At 42.2% G+C, this 18,225-nt stretch overlaps 1 protein-coding gene across 4 annotated transcripts; it reads right to left on the bottom strand.

The window, feature by feature from the left end:
• Positions 1–8,745: 8,745 nt before the first annotated feature.
• Positions 8,746–15,162, bottom strand: LOC140574922 (actin, alpha cardiac muscle 1-like). 4 transcript variants are annotated; one of them, XM_072695004.1, is made up of 8 exons: positions 15,034–15,162; positions 14,500–14,628; positions 13,508–13,618; positions 13,038–13,122; positions 12,776–12,937; positions 11,103–11,294; positions 10,163–10,344; positions 8,746–8,889 (listed from the first exon to the last, which is right to left on the bottom strand). In XM_072695004.1, exons 1-8 carry the CDS (start codon positions 15,160–15,162, stop codon positions 8,746–8,748), a joined length of 1,134 nt encoding a protein of 377 aa, XP_072551105.1. The 4 variants fall into 4 exon arrangements, with proteins under 4 accessions (XP_072551105.1, XP_072551109.1, XP_072551108.1 ...); XM_072695008.1 differs by lacking the exon at positions 11,103–11,294; XM_072695007.1 differs by lacking the exon at positions 13,508–13,618.
• Positions 15,163–18,225: the final 3,063 nt, after the last annotated feature.

The raw sequence follows: 18,225 nt of genomic DNA, 5'->3' as shown, positions 1-18,225 counted from the left end.
AGAGAATCTAGGAGAAGAAAAGAGAACAGATGAGAAGAGAAGAGAGCAGATGAGAAGAGAAGAGAATCTAGGAGAAGAAAAGAGAACAGATGAGAAGAGAAGAGAGCAGATGAGAAGAGAAGAGAGCAGGTGAGAAGAGAACAGAGGAGAAGAGGAGAGAATGTAGGAGAAGAGAAGAGAGCAGAGGAGAAGAGAAGAGAACAGAGGAGAAGAGGAGAGAATGTAGGAGAAGAGAAGAGAGCAGAGGAGAAGAGAAGAGAATCTAGGAGAAGAAAAGAGAACAGATGAGAAGAGAAGAGAGCAGATGAGAAGAGAAGAGAGCAGGTGAGAAGAGAACAGAGGAGAAGAGGAGAGAATGTAGGAGAAGAGAAGAGAGCAGAGGAGAAGAGAAGAGAACAGAGGAGAAGAGGAGAGAATGTAGGAGAAGAGAAGAGAGCAGAGGAGAAGAGGAGAGAATGTAGGAGAAGAGAAGAGAGCAGAGGAGAAGAGGAGAGAATGTAGGAGAAGAAAAGAGAGCAGAGGACAAGAGAAGAGAGCAGAGGAGAAGAGAAGAGAGCAGAGGAGAAGAGAAGAGAACAGATGAGAAGAGAAGAGAATGTAGGAGAAGAGAAGAGAGCAGAGGAGAAGAGAAGAGAATGTAAGAGAAGAGAGCAGAGGAGAAGAGAAGAGAGTAGAGGAGAAGAGAAGAGAGCAGAGGAGAAGAGAAGAGAATGTAGGAGAAGAGAAGAGAGCAGAGGAGAAGAGAAGAGAGCAGAGGAGAAGAGGAGAGAATGTAGGAGAAGAAAAGAGAGCAGAGGAGAAGAGAAGAGAGCAGAGGAGAAGAGAAGAGAACAGAGGAGAAGAGAAGAGAGCAGAGGAGGAGAGGTGAGAATGTAGGAGAAGAGAGCAGAGGAGAAGAGAAGAGAATGTAAGAGAAGAGAAGAGAACAGAGGAGAAGAGAAGAGAATCTAGGAGAAGAAAAGAGAACAGATGAGAAGAGAAGAGAGCAGATGAGAAGAGAAGAGAGCAGGTGAGAAGAGAAGAGAACAGAGGAGAAGAGGAGAGAATGTAGGAGAAGAGAAGAGAGCAGAGGAGAAGAGAAGAGAACAGAGGAGAAGAGAAGAGAATGTAGGAGAAGAAAAGAGAACAAATGAGAAGAGAAGAGAGCAGATGAGAAGTGAAGAGAACAGATGAGAAGAGAAGGGAACAGAGGAGAAGAGAAGAGAACAGAGGAGAAGAGAAGAGAATGTAGGAGAAGAGAAGAGAACAGAGGAGAAGAGGAGAGAATGTATGAGAAGAGAAGAGAGCAGAGGAGAAGAGGAGAGAATGTAGGAGAAGAGAAGAGAGCAGAGGAGAAGAGGAGAGAATGTAGGAGAAGAAAAGAGAGCAGAGGAGAAGAGAACAGAACAGAGAAGAAGAGAAGAGAGCAGAGGAGAAGAGAAGAGAATGTAGGAGAAGAGAAGAGAGCAGAGGAGAAGAGAAGAGAATGTAAGAGAAGAGAGCAGAGGAGAAGAGAAGAGAGCAGAGGAGAAGAGAAGAAAATGTAGGAGAAGAGAAGAGAGCAGAGGAGAAGAGAAGAGAATGTAGGAGAAGAGAAGAGAGCAGAGGAGAAGAGAAGAGAGCAGAGGAGAAGAGAAGAAAATGTAGGAGAAGAGAAGAGAGCAGAGGAGAAGAGAAGAGAATGTAGGAGAAGAGAAGAGAGCAGATGAGAAGAGAATGTAAGAGAAGAGAACAGAGGAGAAGAGAAGAGAATGTAGGAGAAGAAAAGAGAACAAATGAGAAGAGAAGAGAGCAGATGAGAAGTGAAGAGAACAGATGAGAAGAGAAGGGAACAGAGGAGAAGAGAAGAGAACAGAGGAGAAGAGAAGAGAATGTAGGAGAAGAGAAGAGAACAGAGGAGAAGAGAAGAGAAGAGAATGTAGGAGAAGAGAAGAGAACAGAGGAGAAGAGAAGAGAATGTAGGAGAAGAGAAGAGAGCAGAGGAGAAGAGAAGAGAGCAGAGGAGAAGAGAAGAAAATGTAGGAGAAGAGAAGAGAGCAGAGGAGAAGAGAAGAGAATGTAGGAGAAGAGAAGAGAGCAGATGAGAAGAGAATGTAAGAGAAGAGAACAGAGGAGAAGAGAAGAGAATGTAGGAGAAGAAAAGAGAACAAATGAGAAGAGAAGAGAGCAGATGAGAAGTGAAGAGAACAGATGAGAAGAGAAGGGAACAGAGGAGAAGAGAAGAGAACAGAGGAGAAGAGAAGAGAATGTAGGAGAAGAGAAGAGAACAGAGGAGAAGAGGAGAGAATGTATGAGAAGAGAAGAGAGCAGAGGAGAAGAGGAGAGAATGTAGGAGAAGAGAAGAGAGCAGAGGAGAAGAGGAGAGAATGTAGGAGAAGAAAAGAGAGCAGAGGAGAAGAGAACAGAACAGAGGAGAAGAGAAGAGAGCAGAGGAGAAGAGAAGAGAATGTAGGAGAAGAGAAGAGAATGTAAGAGAAGAGAGCAGAGGAGAAGAGAAGAGAGCAGAGGAGAAGAGAAGAAAATGTAGGAGAAGAGAAGAGAGCAGAGGAGAAGAGAAGAGAATGTAGGAGAAGAGAAGAGAGCAGAGGAGAAGAGAAGAGAATGTAGGAGAAGAGAGCAGAGGAGAAGAGAAGAGAGCAGATGAGAAGAGAATGTAAGAGAAGAGAAGAGAACAGAGGAGAAGAGAAGAGAATGTATGAGAAGAAAAGAGAACAGATGAGAAGAGAAGAGAGCAGATGAGAAGAGAAGAGAACAGATGAGAAGAGAAGGGAGCAGAGGAGAAGAGAAGAGAAGAGAATGTAGGAGAAGAGAGCAGAGGAGAAGAGAAGAGAATGTAGGAGAAGAGAAGAGAACAGAGGAGAAGAGAAGAGAGCAGAGGAGAAGAGAAGAGAAGAGAATGTAGGAGAAGAGAAGAGAACAGAGGAGAAGAGAAGAGAATGTAAGAGAAGAGAAGAGAATGTAGGAGAAGAGAAGAGAACAGAGGAGAAAAGGAGAAGAGAGCAGAAGAGAGAAGACTTTATGTTAAGGATTGGAGTTCTGTGAGGGTGTACGGTTTGTGTTTGCACTTCTGAGTGTTTTGAGTATCATTAACTTCACATTTACAGCTGTTGCTTTTGTGGAGAAGTTCAGGAGTTAAAGTTACGCTAATAGGTGAAGTGAAACTCTGTTCTCAACGTTTAGCTTTAATGCAGTTTGATGGAGCTCAGGGTTGACAGGCAGAGAAAAAGAGTGAAGAGTCAGTAATCAGTACGGAGTGAGTGCGTGTGTGTGTGTGTGTGTATGTGTGTGCGTGCAGCAGATGGGCCCCTCACTCAGAGGCTTCATTAAGGCACTTTTCAAACCACGGCTACAATTCAGATGCATTAGCACTGACATAAAGTAGCTAAAAGCTATTCACTTTTCTACACTTTCTTTTCCCTCATTTCTCTCTTCTCCCGTTAGCAGTGCTAATATATGTACAGCACGCCTGTGCCTGGTGTGTGAAACAAGTGAGAGAGAAATCAAAAAAGCTCGGTGTAATGTTTGGAAACAGAGGGGTAATGTTACCTCCGTCAGATCTCCTTCCACAGTCATGTTATTTAGAAACATGAAAGTGTTCCTGAGATCAACAACATAAAAGTAACCAGTCTGTCTGGAACAAGCTTGGATGTGCATTCATCAGCTTCCTTTCTAGTATTTTCCAAAGTGAAAAGCATTGGATTAAACTTGGTGCAAACGCTAAAAGATATGTATAACGGTAACACAGAGCTTTCAATGTTTGCCAGGTTAGGTCCTCTAGGAAGAGACTGGCTACTGAAAACATTAGACACTCACTTTGTGCTTTTATTCATTGATCACTTTATTAGAAACCCCTTCCTCGTTCTTTCACTCACTGGCCACTTTATTAGAAACACCGAACCCCCTTGTGCTTCCAGGCACTTGCCAATTTTATAGAAACACCTGACTGAGACTTCCACAGTTGCAGGTTATAGTGTAAAGTAGGTGGCTGTGAGTTTACCGCTGTGGTTTAATTGAATCTGTTAAAATGAAAGTCCCAGTTATGGCACTGATGATGGAGGAGATGCTCAAAGGTTCATTTGAGGATGTGTACAATGTGGGGTCATACATACATCCAAATGTATTTTATATATTTACATTGACATTGACTGAGACTTCCACAGTTGCAGGTTATATATATATATATATATATATATATATATATATATATATATATATATATATATATATATATATATATATAAACCTGCAACTTTGGATGTATGTATGACCCCACATTGTGCACATCCTCAAATGAACCTTTGAGCATCTCCTCCATCATCAGTGCCATAACTGGGACTTTCATTTTAACAGATTCAATTAAACCACAGCGGTAAACTCACAGCCACCTACTTTACACTCACCCAGTGAGAGCGCGCAGCAGCAGCAACCAATAGAAAAGCTGGCTTTTCTCTCTTCACGAGACAGTGTTGCACGTCACACTGCCCCTCCTCACTGAGGACAGACCTATTTGCTAACTAGGACACTATATAGGCCAGTTCAAGAAAAAAAAAAACATGCTGAACACAAATGCAGTCGTGCAGCAGGTCAGAAGCAGTGATCCTACCTCTCTCACATCAGAGACATTCTAGCTTACTACTTCATATGCATACCACACTTCCTCCGGGGCTGTCCTCCATGGGCTTACTGCGGACCCTCATAAGGTCTCTTGTCTGAAGTTACATGTTGTGAATTGAAGGCTTCAGTAAACAGCAGTCTGAACTTCTAGATGATGTGGTTTTGGAATGCAAGCACAGTTTAGATATCGCTCTGTTCTTACTGGTGTTTTGTTTGATGGCTGACATCACTTGTGTGTAACTGTGGGAATGGGTGTGTCCTAACTGTGAGAATGGGTGTATTGTTAACATGGAAATGGGTGTGGCATAATCATAGAAATGTGTGTAGACTAACCATGGAAATGGGTGCAGCCTAACCATATAAATGGGTGTACTGTTACCATGGAAATAATTGTGGCATACCAATGAAAATGGGTGTAGCATACCAAAAGAAATGGGTGTAGTATAACCATAGAAATGTGTGTAGCCAAAGCATGGAAATGGGTGAAGACTAACTATACAAACAAATGATGTCCAGCCATGAAAATTGGTGTAGACCAAAATTGGGTTTACTTTTAAAATGTAATCTGATTACTTTTAGTTAATTTAAATAGTTACATAAGACAGATATTTAAATAAAGACAAAATTAACTTATCACGTAAAACCATCCTGTGTGTTTTCAACAAACACCAATGTGTCTCATATTTAAAAATTTAAAAAATATTCAAGTCAGTGGTTAAATAAATTCTCCAATTCTTAAGTTTGGAAAACATTTGATGACACATTCATTAAATATTAATTATCAGTGTGATTATGTATCAGTTCTATCAGTGTTTTATTGTATTGTATTTTAACTATTGTATTTGTAGTCTTAGGAAACATTCTAATAACGTTGTGATGCAAATTATTATCATGTCACCCATTTTCAGAACATTCCTGGAACATTATATTCTGTAACATTACAGGCGAACCTTCCTGGAACCTACCATGAAAACATTGCTGAAGCTCCAGCAACTCTCTGTGAGTTTAACTATGGATCAATTACATTAAGGCTTGGGAGGAGGCTCTCTCCTTCCTCGCTCCCTTCACACATTCCCTGCACTGAGAGGAAACAGGCCAATCACTGCAGCTCTATACTGTCCTCACCTTTACTTGCCTTTGTGGGGAGAAGTGGGCCACAAGGCGAGAGGAGGAGTAAACCCTGCATTCAGAGATATTTACTCATCTTAGTGAATCATCCTGTTAATCTAGATTGCCAACACATATGTACATATGTGTGAATCTATAAGTGAATCTATAAGTGAATCTACTGACAAAGTTGAAGATGAAACCTTTTTAACATTAACATTAACATTTTAATCAGATTTGAGCTTTCAAATAACTTTTTAAATTTCAAAGCTTTATTAATTCTTGTCCTAACAATCAGCAGCCAAGGACTCCGCCGAGCACTCTGAACAGTCAAATATTTGAAAAGTATTGGCAAAGCAGGAGATTTCAGATTGCAGCTGTTTTCTCAGTTCATAATGGAAGAAATGGCAGTTGACAGAAGCGGTGGAGGCCACGGTGAGGTCTGTACTGGAAGACTAAGAACACTTTCTGAGAGAGCTGCTTGTAGGATTGCTAGAAAGGCACATCAAAACCCTCACTGGACTGCAACAGATTTAGTAGACTATGGAGAGGTGGTGTACTCTTCAACTGTGCAGCGACACCTGCACTAATATGTCCTTTACATAAAGGTCATCAGGAGAAAACTCGTCCTGAGTCATTTTGGAAACATGCCCTGTTGGCTGATGAAGTTAAAATAGAACTTATTGGCCAATCAATGGTTTGTTTGGAGAAAAAATATAATATATATAATTTATATTATGATTATACTGGTTCAGAGTAGCCCTCATACCTCTCTCACATATGGCTCACATCATTATCAGTTCTCCCTTACGACAGCAAACACCATACATCAGTATCGCACTTACCCACCACTCCACTGAGGACTGCTAGCTACTAAGGATTAGCTCAGATTATACATGAAGATTATTCATTATTCATAAGGCTCACATTTGTAAAAGAACATAGTAATATGCTTTCCTGATGGCTGGCCTGATTATACACCCGAATGAGGCACTCACAGAGATCTCTGACATCTCTATGTACACACAAGCACCCTGGGTAGATGACAGCCCAAACATTCAATCAACTGGCTGTCTTGGATGTCTCCTGAACTCTAGAACATTTGGACAATGGACTGTAACCTGTGGAGTCATGGACAGAGTCACTGCATCATTGCTTCCACATATTCAAATGATGGATTTACCTGACCTCCAGGAGGTGTTCAATGACTTGGAAAATTACACTCTTTAGTAACCTTTTCTCAGAGTTGCACAGTGTTCCTTGGTCTTCATGGTGAATATGTAGCCAATAATACTGATTAACCAGTGACCAGTGGCATTCACTGCACAATTAGTGATCTCCAGTTCACTAACTGTAGAACTACTAGCACCAACTGCCTGGATCTCTGTTAAATTAGGTCAGTCACTTTAAAGGGGGTGAATATTAATGTATAGAATAGAATAGAATAAAAAAGCTCTATTGAAAGTTCAATCGAAAGTTAGGTATACCAATAGACATCTGGGCTTACTGGGTTTGTTTGTTATGAACAAGATGTCATGAACAAGATGTGGAAGGTCGAAACATGGCCAGACTCAATCTCCAGCGAAAATAAATCCAGACAGACGATCAATGAATCTAAACCGCTCTCAAGAGCGCAAAAACACACACTGCTCTCCTCCAGTGATGAGCAGTGATAACTGATCCAACAATATGATCACAGGTTAGTTATATTTGTAAACCCAGTGTGAAACTGCCTTAACATGAGCATTTTACACATTTAGGGATCATTAGAGCAGCCTCACCAGTGTCCTATGGTTCTGTGTATATAGTAATGGACAAAGCAGGGGCATCGTAGTGGGGTGAAAAGTGGAACTGAGCTACCAGTGGGGGGAGGGCCCTTGAGAAGGGTACAATTTTATTTTCCTTTATTAGAAATCTTAATATCATTTAAAAATCACAATAAATGTTGCTAACTAATGTACATTTAATGTTTTGGGTAAATTAGTTGATTGATGGATTGAATTGTGTGTCCTAGCCTACACATAGTGTCTGAGGCACCCTCACCGCTGCATTGTTGTTGAGGGGGGCCCATGGGCACAGCTTGTGCATAGGGCCCAGATTTGAGTGCTACGTTCCTGAGACAGAGGCTGCACATTAGCTTCACCAATAAGCTGGTTAACCATTGCATATTTATCATTTTATGAAGCTGAAAGCAAACACTCACAAACTGTCTAGGTACGCTGCAGCTCCTGTTAGTGATTTTGTCCCTCACTTTCATTAGCCTTCTTTGTGGTGTATAGTGAAGCAATGATACCCCCCCATGGTCATAAACATAAACTACAGCCACCACAGAGTCAGCCATAACATTAAAACCACTCATTTAATATTGCCTAGGTCCTGTTCTGGCTGCCAAAACAGCTCTGCCCCATCAAGGCATGGGCTCCACAAGACCTTAGAAGGTGTCCTGTGGTATCTAACAGCAGGATCTTAGCAGCAGATCCTATCTGAAGTTCTGTAAGTCGTGAGGTAGGACCACCCTGAGATGCCCATGACCCTGTTGCTGGATGACTGCTTGTTGGTTTTTGGAGCACTGTTGGTTGGAACTGGACACTGCATACCAAACTTATGATTGTATTTCAATCTGGTTAATTTGGTGAATCAACAGATTTAGGTTTGTTTACTGTATAAGATTTGATCATTGATTTACACTTAGAACAGTTGAATAGGGGTGTTTAAAAATCTGGTTTGGTGGGCCCATTGAACTCAAACCTAAAAAGAACATCTGTGGATGTGTATCAAAGTTTATTGCATTTTGAATCAAAATCCAAATAAGAGTCAGTGAAGAGAGTAAGAGAGAGAGAGAGAGAAAGAGAGAGAGAGAGAGAAAGATACTGTAAACTCTCAATCATCAGCACAAACTGAATCACCATCATCCCTCAGATACAGACTCGATCAGAACCGCTCTGAGAACTCACATCAGCCAACACTTAGTCTGCCAGAGAGGATCTTCAGGGGAGATGGGAGGGGAGTGTGAGTGTGTGTGTGTATGTGTGAGTGTAAGTGTGTTTAGAAGCACTTTCTGTGGACGATGGAAGGTCCAGCCTCTTCATACTCATCCTTGCTGATCCACATCTGCTGGAACGTGGAGAGGGAGGCCAGGATAGAGCCGCCGATCCACACTGAGTATTTACGCTCAGGAGGGGCGATCATCTGAACAGAAAGAGAGAGAGAGAGAGAGGTTGGGGAGGGGGTTAGTCTTAAAGGGAAAGTTCAGCAAATATAGTTATAGTTATAGATACCCTAAATGTAGTTGATCAGCCAAGTCATGTTGGTGCCTCTTTAGTTTAGCACTGTAGCTACAAGGCTAATGTTGCTAGCAAGCAACACAAGCTTATGTACACTAATTAGCATGGTGCTTAACCTGTGGTGTAGTCATGTCTGAATAGGTAGGTGTATGGTGCTTTAGGGGGTCCGCAACTCTATACAATTAAATAAACTACGGCCAGTAAACATTTTATTACACATACATACACAATTCTCAGGTGTGAAAGGTTCATATTCAACAACAGAATTAAGCGATCAGAGGAACGATCTTAAACCTTGGTTCTGGACTGGAACATGGCAGCTATTAGCGCTAACTGGGTTAGCATTACTGTAGTCATCAGACTGAGCTGTAAGCCCTCTCAGATATGCCGAGGTGTGTTTTCATCATTACTGAACTCTGCCACTTTACACTAGCTAGCATTATATATGTAATTGTATCTTACTCTATCTGACACTTTGTCAATTTTGAGTTAGTTCCACTCAAGGTTTCTTTCCTGCCACTCCTGGTATCCTATTTTCACGACCTTTTAGACATCAGTCAGATCATGTTCTTTGCCCATGATGATGGTTTGGATCTCTGCTACAACTGACTGGTGTGCTCGCTTATTTATACCCGCTGCACACATTGAGTGCCACCTAAAGCCATTAAAAAACAGAGAGGAACAATGACTCTGGCAAGTGGTACAGAGCAATCGATGTGCCACAGTGGAGCAATGTAATAAACACCTTCTGTCACCTAACCCAGGCCATGCCACAATGTCTCGCTAGTGTCAAACCAAGGGTGGCTATTCCCACTATTAAGTAGGTGTCCATAATATTCTGATATGACTGTGTAAATGAATTTGAATTGAATTACTGAACACCTCCAAACACTTTGAAGAGAGTGTGTGATGACTTAAGCATATACCCTAATGCTAATAGGCTGTTGGCTAAATGTTAGCTACATAGCTACAGTGCTAAAACTAAAGAAGCAAACTTCAGACAGCAAACATGTCTTGGCTAATCAGCTGTATTTAAAGTAAAAAAAAAAAAAAAGTCTGAAAAAAGAGGATGAAAAACTGGACAAACTTCAGTTATTGGTCAGAATATTGCTTTAACAGAAGAATGAGAAGAATGAGAGCATTTCTGCCACAGCAAGTGTGTGTAAGCTGTTCGTCACCTTGATCTTCATGGTGCTGGGGGCCAGAGCTGTGATCTCCTTCTGCATCCTGTCTCCAATACCTGGGTACATGGTGGTTCCCCCGGAGAGGACGTTGTTGGCGTAAAGGTCCTTGCGGATGTCGATGTCACACTTCATGATGCCATTGTACGTGGTCTCATGGATGCCAGCGGACTCCATACCTGAGGAGAGGAGTTTGGAAGAGGTTCATAAGGTTCTGCAAGGTACTATTCAGAACCACACAGAACCGTCAGCTGACTGATAAACATCAATCAATCAGCATTCAGTGGACTAACCATTTGCCTAATTACACTACACCCATTACCATGATTACACTAGAACCATTTCCATGGTTGCACGTCACCCTTTACCATGGTTACACTTCACCCATGGTTACACTTCACCCATGGCTATGTCACACTAATTTCCATTGTTATGTTTTACCTATTTCCACTTTTACACTGTACCTGTTTACACTGCACTAATTTCAAAGGTTACACTACATCCATTTAAATGGATATGGCAGAACCGTCTCCATGGTTACACTACAGCCATTTTAATAGGCAATCTAGAGTCATTCCCCCAAGTCCACTACACCCATTTCCATGGTTATACAATATCTGTTTCCATGATTATACTACACCTATTTTCACAGTTACACTACCCACCTGTTTCTGTGGATATATACATCAGTGATCGGGGTCACGCTACACCAGTTTCCACTGTTACACTACACCCACTTCAGTGGCACTATGGGAATGGTTGTAGCGTATCCATTGAAATGGGCGTGGGGGAACATGGAAAGCGGTTACTCTGCACCAATTTTCAATAGATACACTAGAAACTTCCATTTCCATGGTTACACTAGAAATTTCCATGGTTACACTACATGTGACTGACAGGTGTGTAAGAGCTGGCAGGATTCAGAGTTAGAACTGACCAATGAATGAGGGCTGGAAGAGAGTCTCTGGGCAGCGGAAACGCTCGTTGCCAATGGTGATGACCTGACCGTCGGGCAGCTCGTAGGACTTCTCCAGTGAAGAGGATGAAGCAGCGGTGGCCATTTCATTCTCAAAGTCCAGAGCTACGTAGCACAGCTTCTCCTTAATGTCCCTCACGATCTCACGCTCAGCTGGAACACAGAGGCACAGCAGTGATCCGTTGTGATGAGGAAAAGAAAATGATGCTGCTACACGCATACACGAGTTTATTTTATATTTATTTATTGTGCATTTCACATGGCCTTTTCACTCTTTAGCCTTTAGCATGATATGTGTCTGTTCCAGCAAGAACTTTTGGGGAAGCTTGATATTTATAGGTGCCCCTCATGTCGCGTTGCCACCTTTCAGAAATGAAAATAATGGACGCCCACCATGGCTCCTCTAGGCCATGTGCACCACGGGCCCGACTACAAACATTTTTAATCTAGGAAATGTATATATGTAAAGGAATAAACATTTTTCTCTTAACTAATGTAATTATTTGTTAATTATATATCCATTAGTATGATTTGTTCTTTAAATGGCCATATATAATATTTATATTGGCTAATAGTACTGTATATTAAATAAATGATAATTCATTTGGCTTTAAAAACTTAACATCCTAAATAATGAATCAAACCACAATAGTCTACTAAAATAAGCTTTGCCCATTTTACAATTTGCCTTGTAATCATCTCCACTGACGCTGTCCAGCCATGGATGTGCTCACTCACTCACGTCTGTATTGGACATTTATGGAAATACAGAAAAAAATTGGTATAAAGGACGATTCTGTATTGTACGGGACGGGTGGCAACCCTACCCTCATGGATTTAGGACCAGACAGAATAGGGGAATTTTTTGTGAGCCAAGTTAACAGCCCTAGTAAAGCACACACCTAGTAAGTTCACACAATGTCCGGCTCACTTGACACTGGACTGTGGGTAACGTGGTCTGTTACCTCAAATGAATTTTCCACCGCTGCCCTACAACATGTGTGCATGCAGTGCTCAAATGTTTCCACTAGGTTGTGCTATTTTTACTATGCAGGACAACCAATGAGAACACACACACACACCACTCCCATCCTCCTCTGCTGTGTGGGGGATTAAAATGCCTTAGCCACCAAACAACTCCCCACTAAAACACTCTGATGTATGCCATGGACTCTATTTCTGGACTGAGCTCATAAATACACACTGCAAAAATAATCACAGAACACCGACACGTCCTCTGTTGAACTAAGAAAGTTCTCGGTCACAGTTTTATACTCGCTGTATTTTTGTGTAGAGATGCAGAAATGGGATTTGAAGGAACTAAAAAAGATTGCACTAATAGCCGTATTTCACTGTAAACAAACAAAAGTGTTGAAATCATAAAATGACAGATGACCGTAAAACTGTCCAATCAGGATTGATTGCCCTGTGGTATCTAAGCAGATACAGTCAAGCAAGGACTCCCATTGGTCAGGCCTTCTGAAGCTGAACTGAAGGACCTGAAAAAAAAACTCTCCATTAAATAAAAATAACCAAAAATATCCATCAATATAAATAAAAATCCATCTGATTTGGTAAATACAGTACTGCCCCCTGGTGTAACATTAATACTAGATGCATGTATGTTGCCTTACCTGTGGTAACAAAGCTGTAGCCTCTCTCAGTCAGGATCTTCATCAGGTAGTCTGTCAGATCACGGCCGGCAAGGTCCAGCCTCATTATAGCATGGGGCAGAGCATAACCCTCATATACAGGAACGTTATGGGTCACACCATCACCAGCATCCAGCACGATACCTACACACACATGCACTCATCTCTTTATAACTGAAAGACTGAATCTAACTGAATCTAACAATGTGACATTTTATGTGTATGTATGCACGTGTTTTCTCACCAGTGGTACGGCCAGAAGCGTAGAGGGACAGGACAGCCTGGATGGCCACGTACATCGCTGGGACATTAAAGGTCTCAAACATGATCTACAAACAGACAAGAGAACAGAGTTACATTATCATTACTCAGAGAACAGAAGACAGTCCTGTGAGACAGCATTAGTCCAGCTCCGAACAAATCAGATCAGTTCAGTTCAGGTTAAATCAGATCTGATAGTTTCAGATTAAATCAGATCTGATAGTTTCAGATGAAATCAGATCTGATAATTTCAGATGAAATCAGATCTGATAATTTCAGATGAAATCAGATCTAATAAATTCAGATGAAATCAGATCTAATAAATTCAGATTAAATCAGATCTGATCAGTTCAGATTAAATCAGATCTGATGAATTCAGATTAAATCAGATCTGATCAATTCAGTTCGGATCAAATTAAATCAGTTCAGATTCATTTGGGCTAACACACTGACCTGGGTCATCTTCTCCCTGTTGGCTTTAGGGTTGAGTGGAGCTTCAGTGAGAAGAACTGGATGTTCTTCAGGAGCCACACGCAGTTCATTGTAGAAAGTGTGATGCCAAATCTGAGACAGGAAACAGCAGAAACGTTTAACACTGACAAAATTGGACAGTGTTGAACATTGACTGAACACACCACCTGTCCAACCGCCAACCAACCTACACTGACCAAACTGCCCATCCATCAACACACCGACCAACCTATACTGACTTACCAACCCACCACCCTCTAACCAACCTGCCCACCCTGCCCTCCAACCTGCCCTCCCTCTAACCAACCTGCCCTCCCTCTAACCAACCTGCCCACCCTTCCCTCCCTCTAACCAACCTGCCCACCCTGCCCTCCCTCTAACCGACCTGCTCTCCCTCTAACCAACCTGCCCTCCCTCTAACCAACCTGCCCTCCCTCTAACCAACCTGTCCTCCCTCTAAACAACCTGCCCACCCTCTAACCAACCTGCCCTCCCTCTAACCAACCTGCCCTCCCTCTAACCAACCTGGTCACCCTGCCCTCTCTCTAACCAACCTGGTCACCCACTAACCAACCTGCCAACCCTGCCCTACCACTAACCAACCTGCCAACCCTGCCCTCTCTCTAATCAACCTGGCCACCCTGCTCTTCCACTAAACAACTTGCCCTCCCTCTAACCAACTTTCCCTCCCTCTAACCAACTTGCCCTCCCTCTAACCAACCTGACCACCCTGCCCTCCCACTAACCAGCCTGCCTACCCTGCCCTCCCTCTAACCAACCTGCCCACCCTGCCCTCCTTCTAACCAACCTGCCCACCCACTGATCCACCTGCCAACCTATTGAAATACATACCCAGTAATTGACTGAATCTTGATTAAAACACAGACCTGCCAAATTCACAGACTGAATTCACAGACCCACCCAGCTGCTCAATTCACTGATTCACTCACTCACACGTTCATCACTGGCCGTACCTTCTCCATGTCATCCCAGTTGGTAATGATGCCGTGTTCGATGGGGTATTTGAGGGTCAGGATGCCTCTCTTGCTCTGGGCCTCATCACCTACATAGCTGTCCTTCTGTCCCATACCTACCATCACACCCTGATCCACACAAATACACACAAAGCAAAACACATCATTAGTCTACATATGAACATACAGTATCCACACAGTCTCAATCATACAGTCTTGCTGGGTTTCTGGTGCTGTGTTGCTGGTGTTCTCACTGTGTAAACACTGTGATTTGGTGTGAGCTCAGTAAGAGGGACTGGAGTTAACTGAACTTAAGCCTATAGATACACACACTCCTGCCAGCACTACAGCATAAGGAACCGGGACATTAGAGATCATTTCAAAAGGGGGGGGTCATTTCATCATTAAAGAGATATTTATGTAACTAATCTTCATTGTATCATGGCTATAAACAAAAGCTCTATAGTCTGTTTGTAAACCGGTTTGAATAGATGTGTGAGTGTTGATGGGCTCTTGTTGCTGTTGGAAACAGACCTGGTGGCGTGGTCTTCCAACGATAGAGGGAAACACAGCTCTGGGGGCATCATCTCCGGCAAACCCGGCCTTGACCAGCCCAGAGCCGTTATCGCACACCAGAGCGGTGGTCTCTTCCTCGTCACACATCCTCACTCACACAGTGGCAGACCTGAACACACACACACGTAAATTACATGTACAGATATACACAGACAACTTTGCATGTTCTACCCACAAATGTGTTTTTTTGTGTTTTTGCAGCAACTGTATGTCTACCTGTCTATCTTTCTGTCTATCAGTCTGTCTGTCTGTTTGTTTATTTATATTTCTGTCTATCTATCTATCTATCTATCTATCTCTCTCTCTATCTATACTATATGGACAAAAGTTTTGGGACACCTACATATTACACCTACAGGAGTTTTAATGACACCATTCTAAATCTATAGGCATTAATATAGAGTTGGTCAAGCTCGAGTGTTGGCCACTTTTATGCACTATGCTCCTCAGTGCTCAGCGACCCCACTCTGTAACTATACATGGTCTGTCACTTCGTAACTGAGTGGCTGTAGTTTCTAAGCGCTTTAACTTTTCAATATTACTATTATTATTTTTATATTTTATTTTTTATTTTATATAACCTGTGGCAATGGGATGAATGAAACACCGGAATTCAATAATTAAGAGGTGTGTCCCAATACCTTTGTCAATATAGTGAATTAGTCTATCTATCTATCAGTTGGCCTATATGTCTGTCTGTCTATCTGTATCTGTTTAGGTGTAGTAGTCTATTGACTGCAGACTAAAGCCATTACAGTAACAGGACCCTCAGCAGAAACCATTACAGCATTGCTGATCTCGGAGTCTTAACTCTGTACGGTCTGGTAACTCTATAGTCCTGCTGCTAATGCTGCTCATAACGGCTCTCCTAATAGCCTGAATTCTGAGAGATTATTTGTGATTAGCACTAAAGCCCTGGAGCAGTTCGCTGGATTACTTCAACCATAACAAGCAGCAAGTGTATGAGTGTGTGCTTCTGCGAGGGCCAGAATGTCCCAAAGCTGCCCCCTCAGAGAAGACTTGGTTAAGGCAAGCCATTACAAAAAATGCCCTAATTATGACTGGTGGTTTTACTGAAATTGGTGAAGAAATGCTGAGTGTACATGTCATTTATTACCTAACTAAAAAGTAATTCATTATGTAATTACATGTCCATAGTGGTAAAGGTTGCTTCTAAAGGTTATCCCTGAATGTGATTGAGATACACCACTTCCTTGTGTAATGTTGAATCATCTCTGATTGAAAATAATTGACTTTTAAAGAACTACAATCTAATCTAATTGAATTCAAGCCTCAAAATTCTGCTGTTATTCATGATAGCTAATCATTTGTGTCGTTTAAAAATACATAAATGTATAATGATGATGCAAAGCAAATGAAGCCATATGAACAGAGTAGGACTCACCCAGAGAGAGAGGAGAAGAGGTGGTAGTGCTGCTCCCTTTAGAGAGTGGACTTGGCCTTCACCTGCCCTGCACATTTATACATCCACCTTACTCAAACCCTTGTCCCTGTCTACGCCCCGCACACATGCCTTCTCACACCCCGGGCCTTTTTTGGACACACTGCATCTCTCTCCCACTGTGGAAAGACATGCTTTGCCCTCCATGGAAGGACGAGGCTGGGAAAGGCCTGGAATCTGTTCACACACTCACAAACACACACACACACATGCAGGTTTGTCCACAGAGACAATGGTGGGGGTTAATATTAGACAGTAATTTATTATGGAGTTGACAGGGGGACGGCTGCAGTTAGATATTTGAGCGGCGGCCGCCTGATCTCCATTCTGGGCCTAACATGCAGCGGCACAAGTGTGTATTAACCATATTACCAAATATAAACCACATAAGTCATATAACCCAGGAACAATAACTGGCCAAAACCACCATCAATCTCCAGCATAACACAGAGGGCAGAATCCATTACACCCAGATAAAAGGAGTGGCAGACAGACAGGTAGACAGACAGATACGCAGACAAAAAGATAGATAGTACAGGAGCTGGAGCTCAGCTGTCAGCTTGTGTGAAAAGTAATGTTTTTGAAGGATTTAAAAACAGCTATATTTGGGACTCCGATGAGATCTCCTGGAAATTAGATCTAGTTGAGTTAAACATAGAAGCTAAAAGCTACTTCACCTTGTCCGTCTGGGCTTGATTAGCTGACCTGGGCCCAAGGATCTCAGAGATCTATTGTTCTTATGTTCTTTTAGCAGATCACAGATGTGGCAAATATATGGCCCCAAAGTGTTCAGTGATTCATTGACCAGAAGCAATTTTCTAAAATCTATTCTGTAGCTCAATGGAAGCCAGTGTGGTGCTTTTGGAACCTGGAGAACATGCTCTGTTCTGTTGGTTCTGGTTAAAACACTTGCAGGTTCTGAATGAACTGGAGATGTTTTATGCTCTGTTTGGGAATTCTCAACCTTTAACCCATCCGTGCAGTGAACATATACACAGTGACAGTGAGCACATGTGCCCGGAGCGGTGGGCAGCAATCACTGTGGCACCCAGGGAGCAGAGAAGGTATCAAGGGCCCAGCGGTGGCAGCTGGCCGAGCACGGGTAACAAACCCACAACCCAGTCGTCAATACCCTGGTGCTCTAACCGCTGAACCACCACTGCCCAGTAATCTGTCCTGCTGGAGATAAAAGCATAGATTTAGGAACTGCTTTGATTAAGCTGGTGAGGGTGTGATCAGATTTTATTTGAAGGTCAAATTTCAGAGTTGATCTTCTGTGTTAAGAGCCCTGGACTAGAGGTGTACAGAGATATTGAAGTGATCTTCTCAGCTAAAATGGATAGAAAGATAGATGGACAGAATAAGAGATGGATGGATAAATTGAGAGGACAATTAGATGGATGGAACACATTTACTGCCAATATAACCAATATAAGAACATAAAGGTGTAGTACTACAAACAACAGTGTAAGAACATTTAGTATATATCAAAGCATCTAAAAGAAACAGTAACCTAAAATAAAATCTAACAACAAATAACTTAAAAATCATATAAATATGAATAAAATGATAAAAAGTAAGCCAACACCATCAGTAAAACCACAGTGTATTGCCTTCTTTATTTAAGAACTGGCTTCACAGTGAAGGTGATACTAGAGGAATACAAACCCCTTCCCCCGTTCACTATA

Source organism: Salminus brasiliensis, chromosome 13 (assembly GCF_030463535.1).
Source record: "Salminus brasiliensis chromosome 13, fSalBra1.hap2, whole genome shotgun sequence".
In the NCBI taxonomy this organism is placed as follows: Eukaryota; Metazoa; Chordata; class Actinopteri; order Characiformes; family Bryconidae; genus Salminus; species Salminus brasiliensis.
This window is presented reverse-complemented; position numbering and strand designations above follow the sequence as displayed.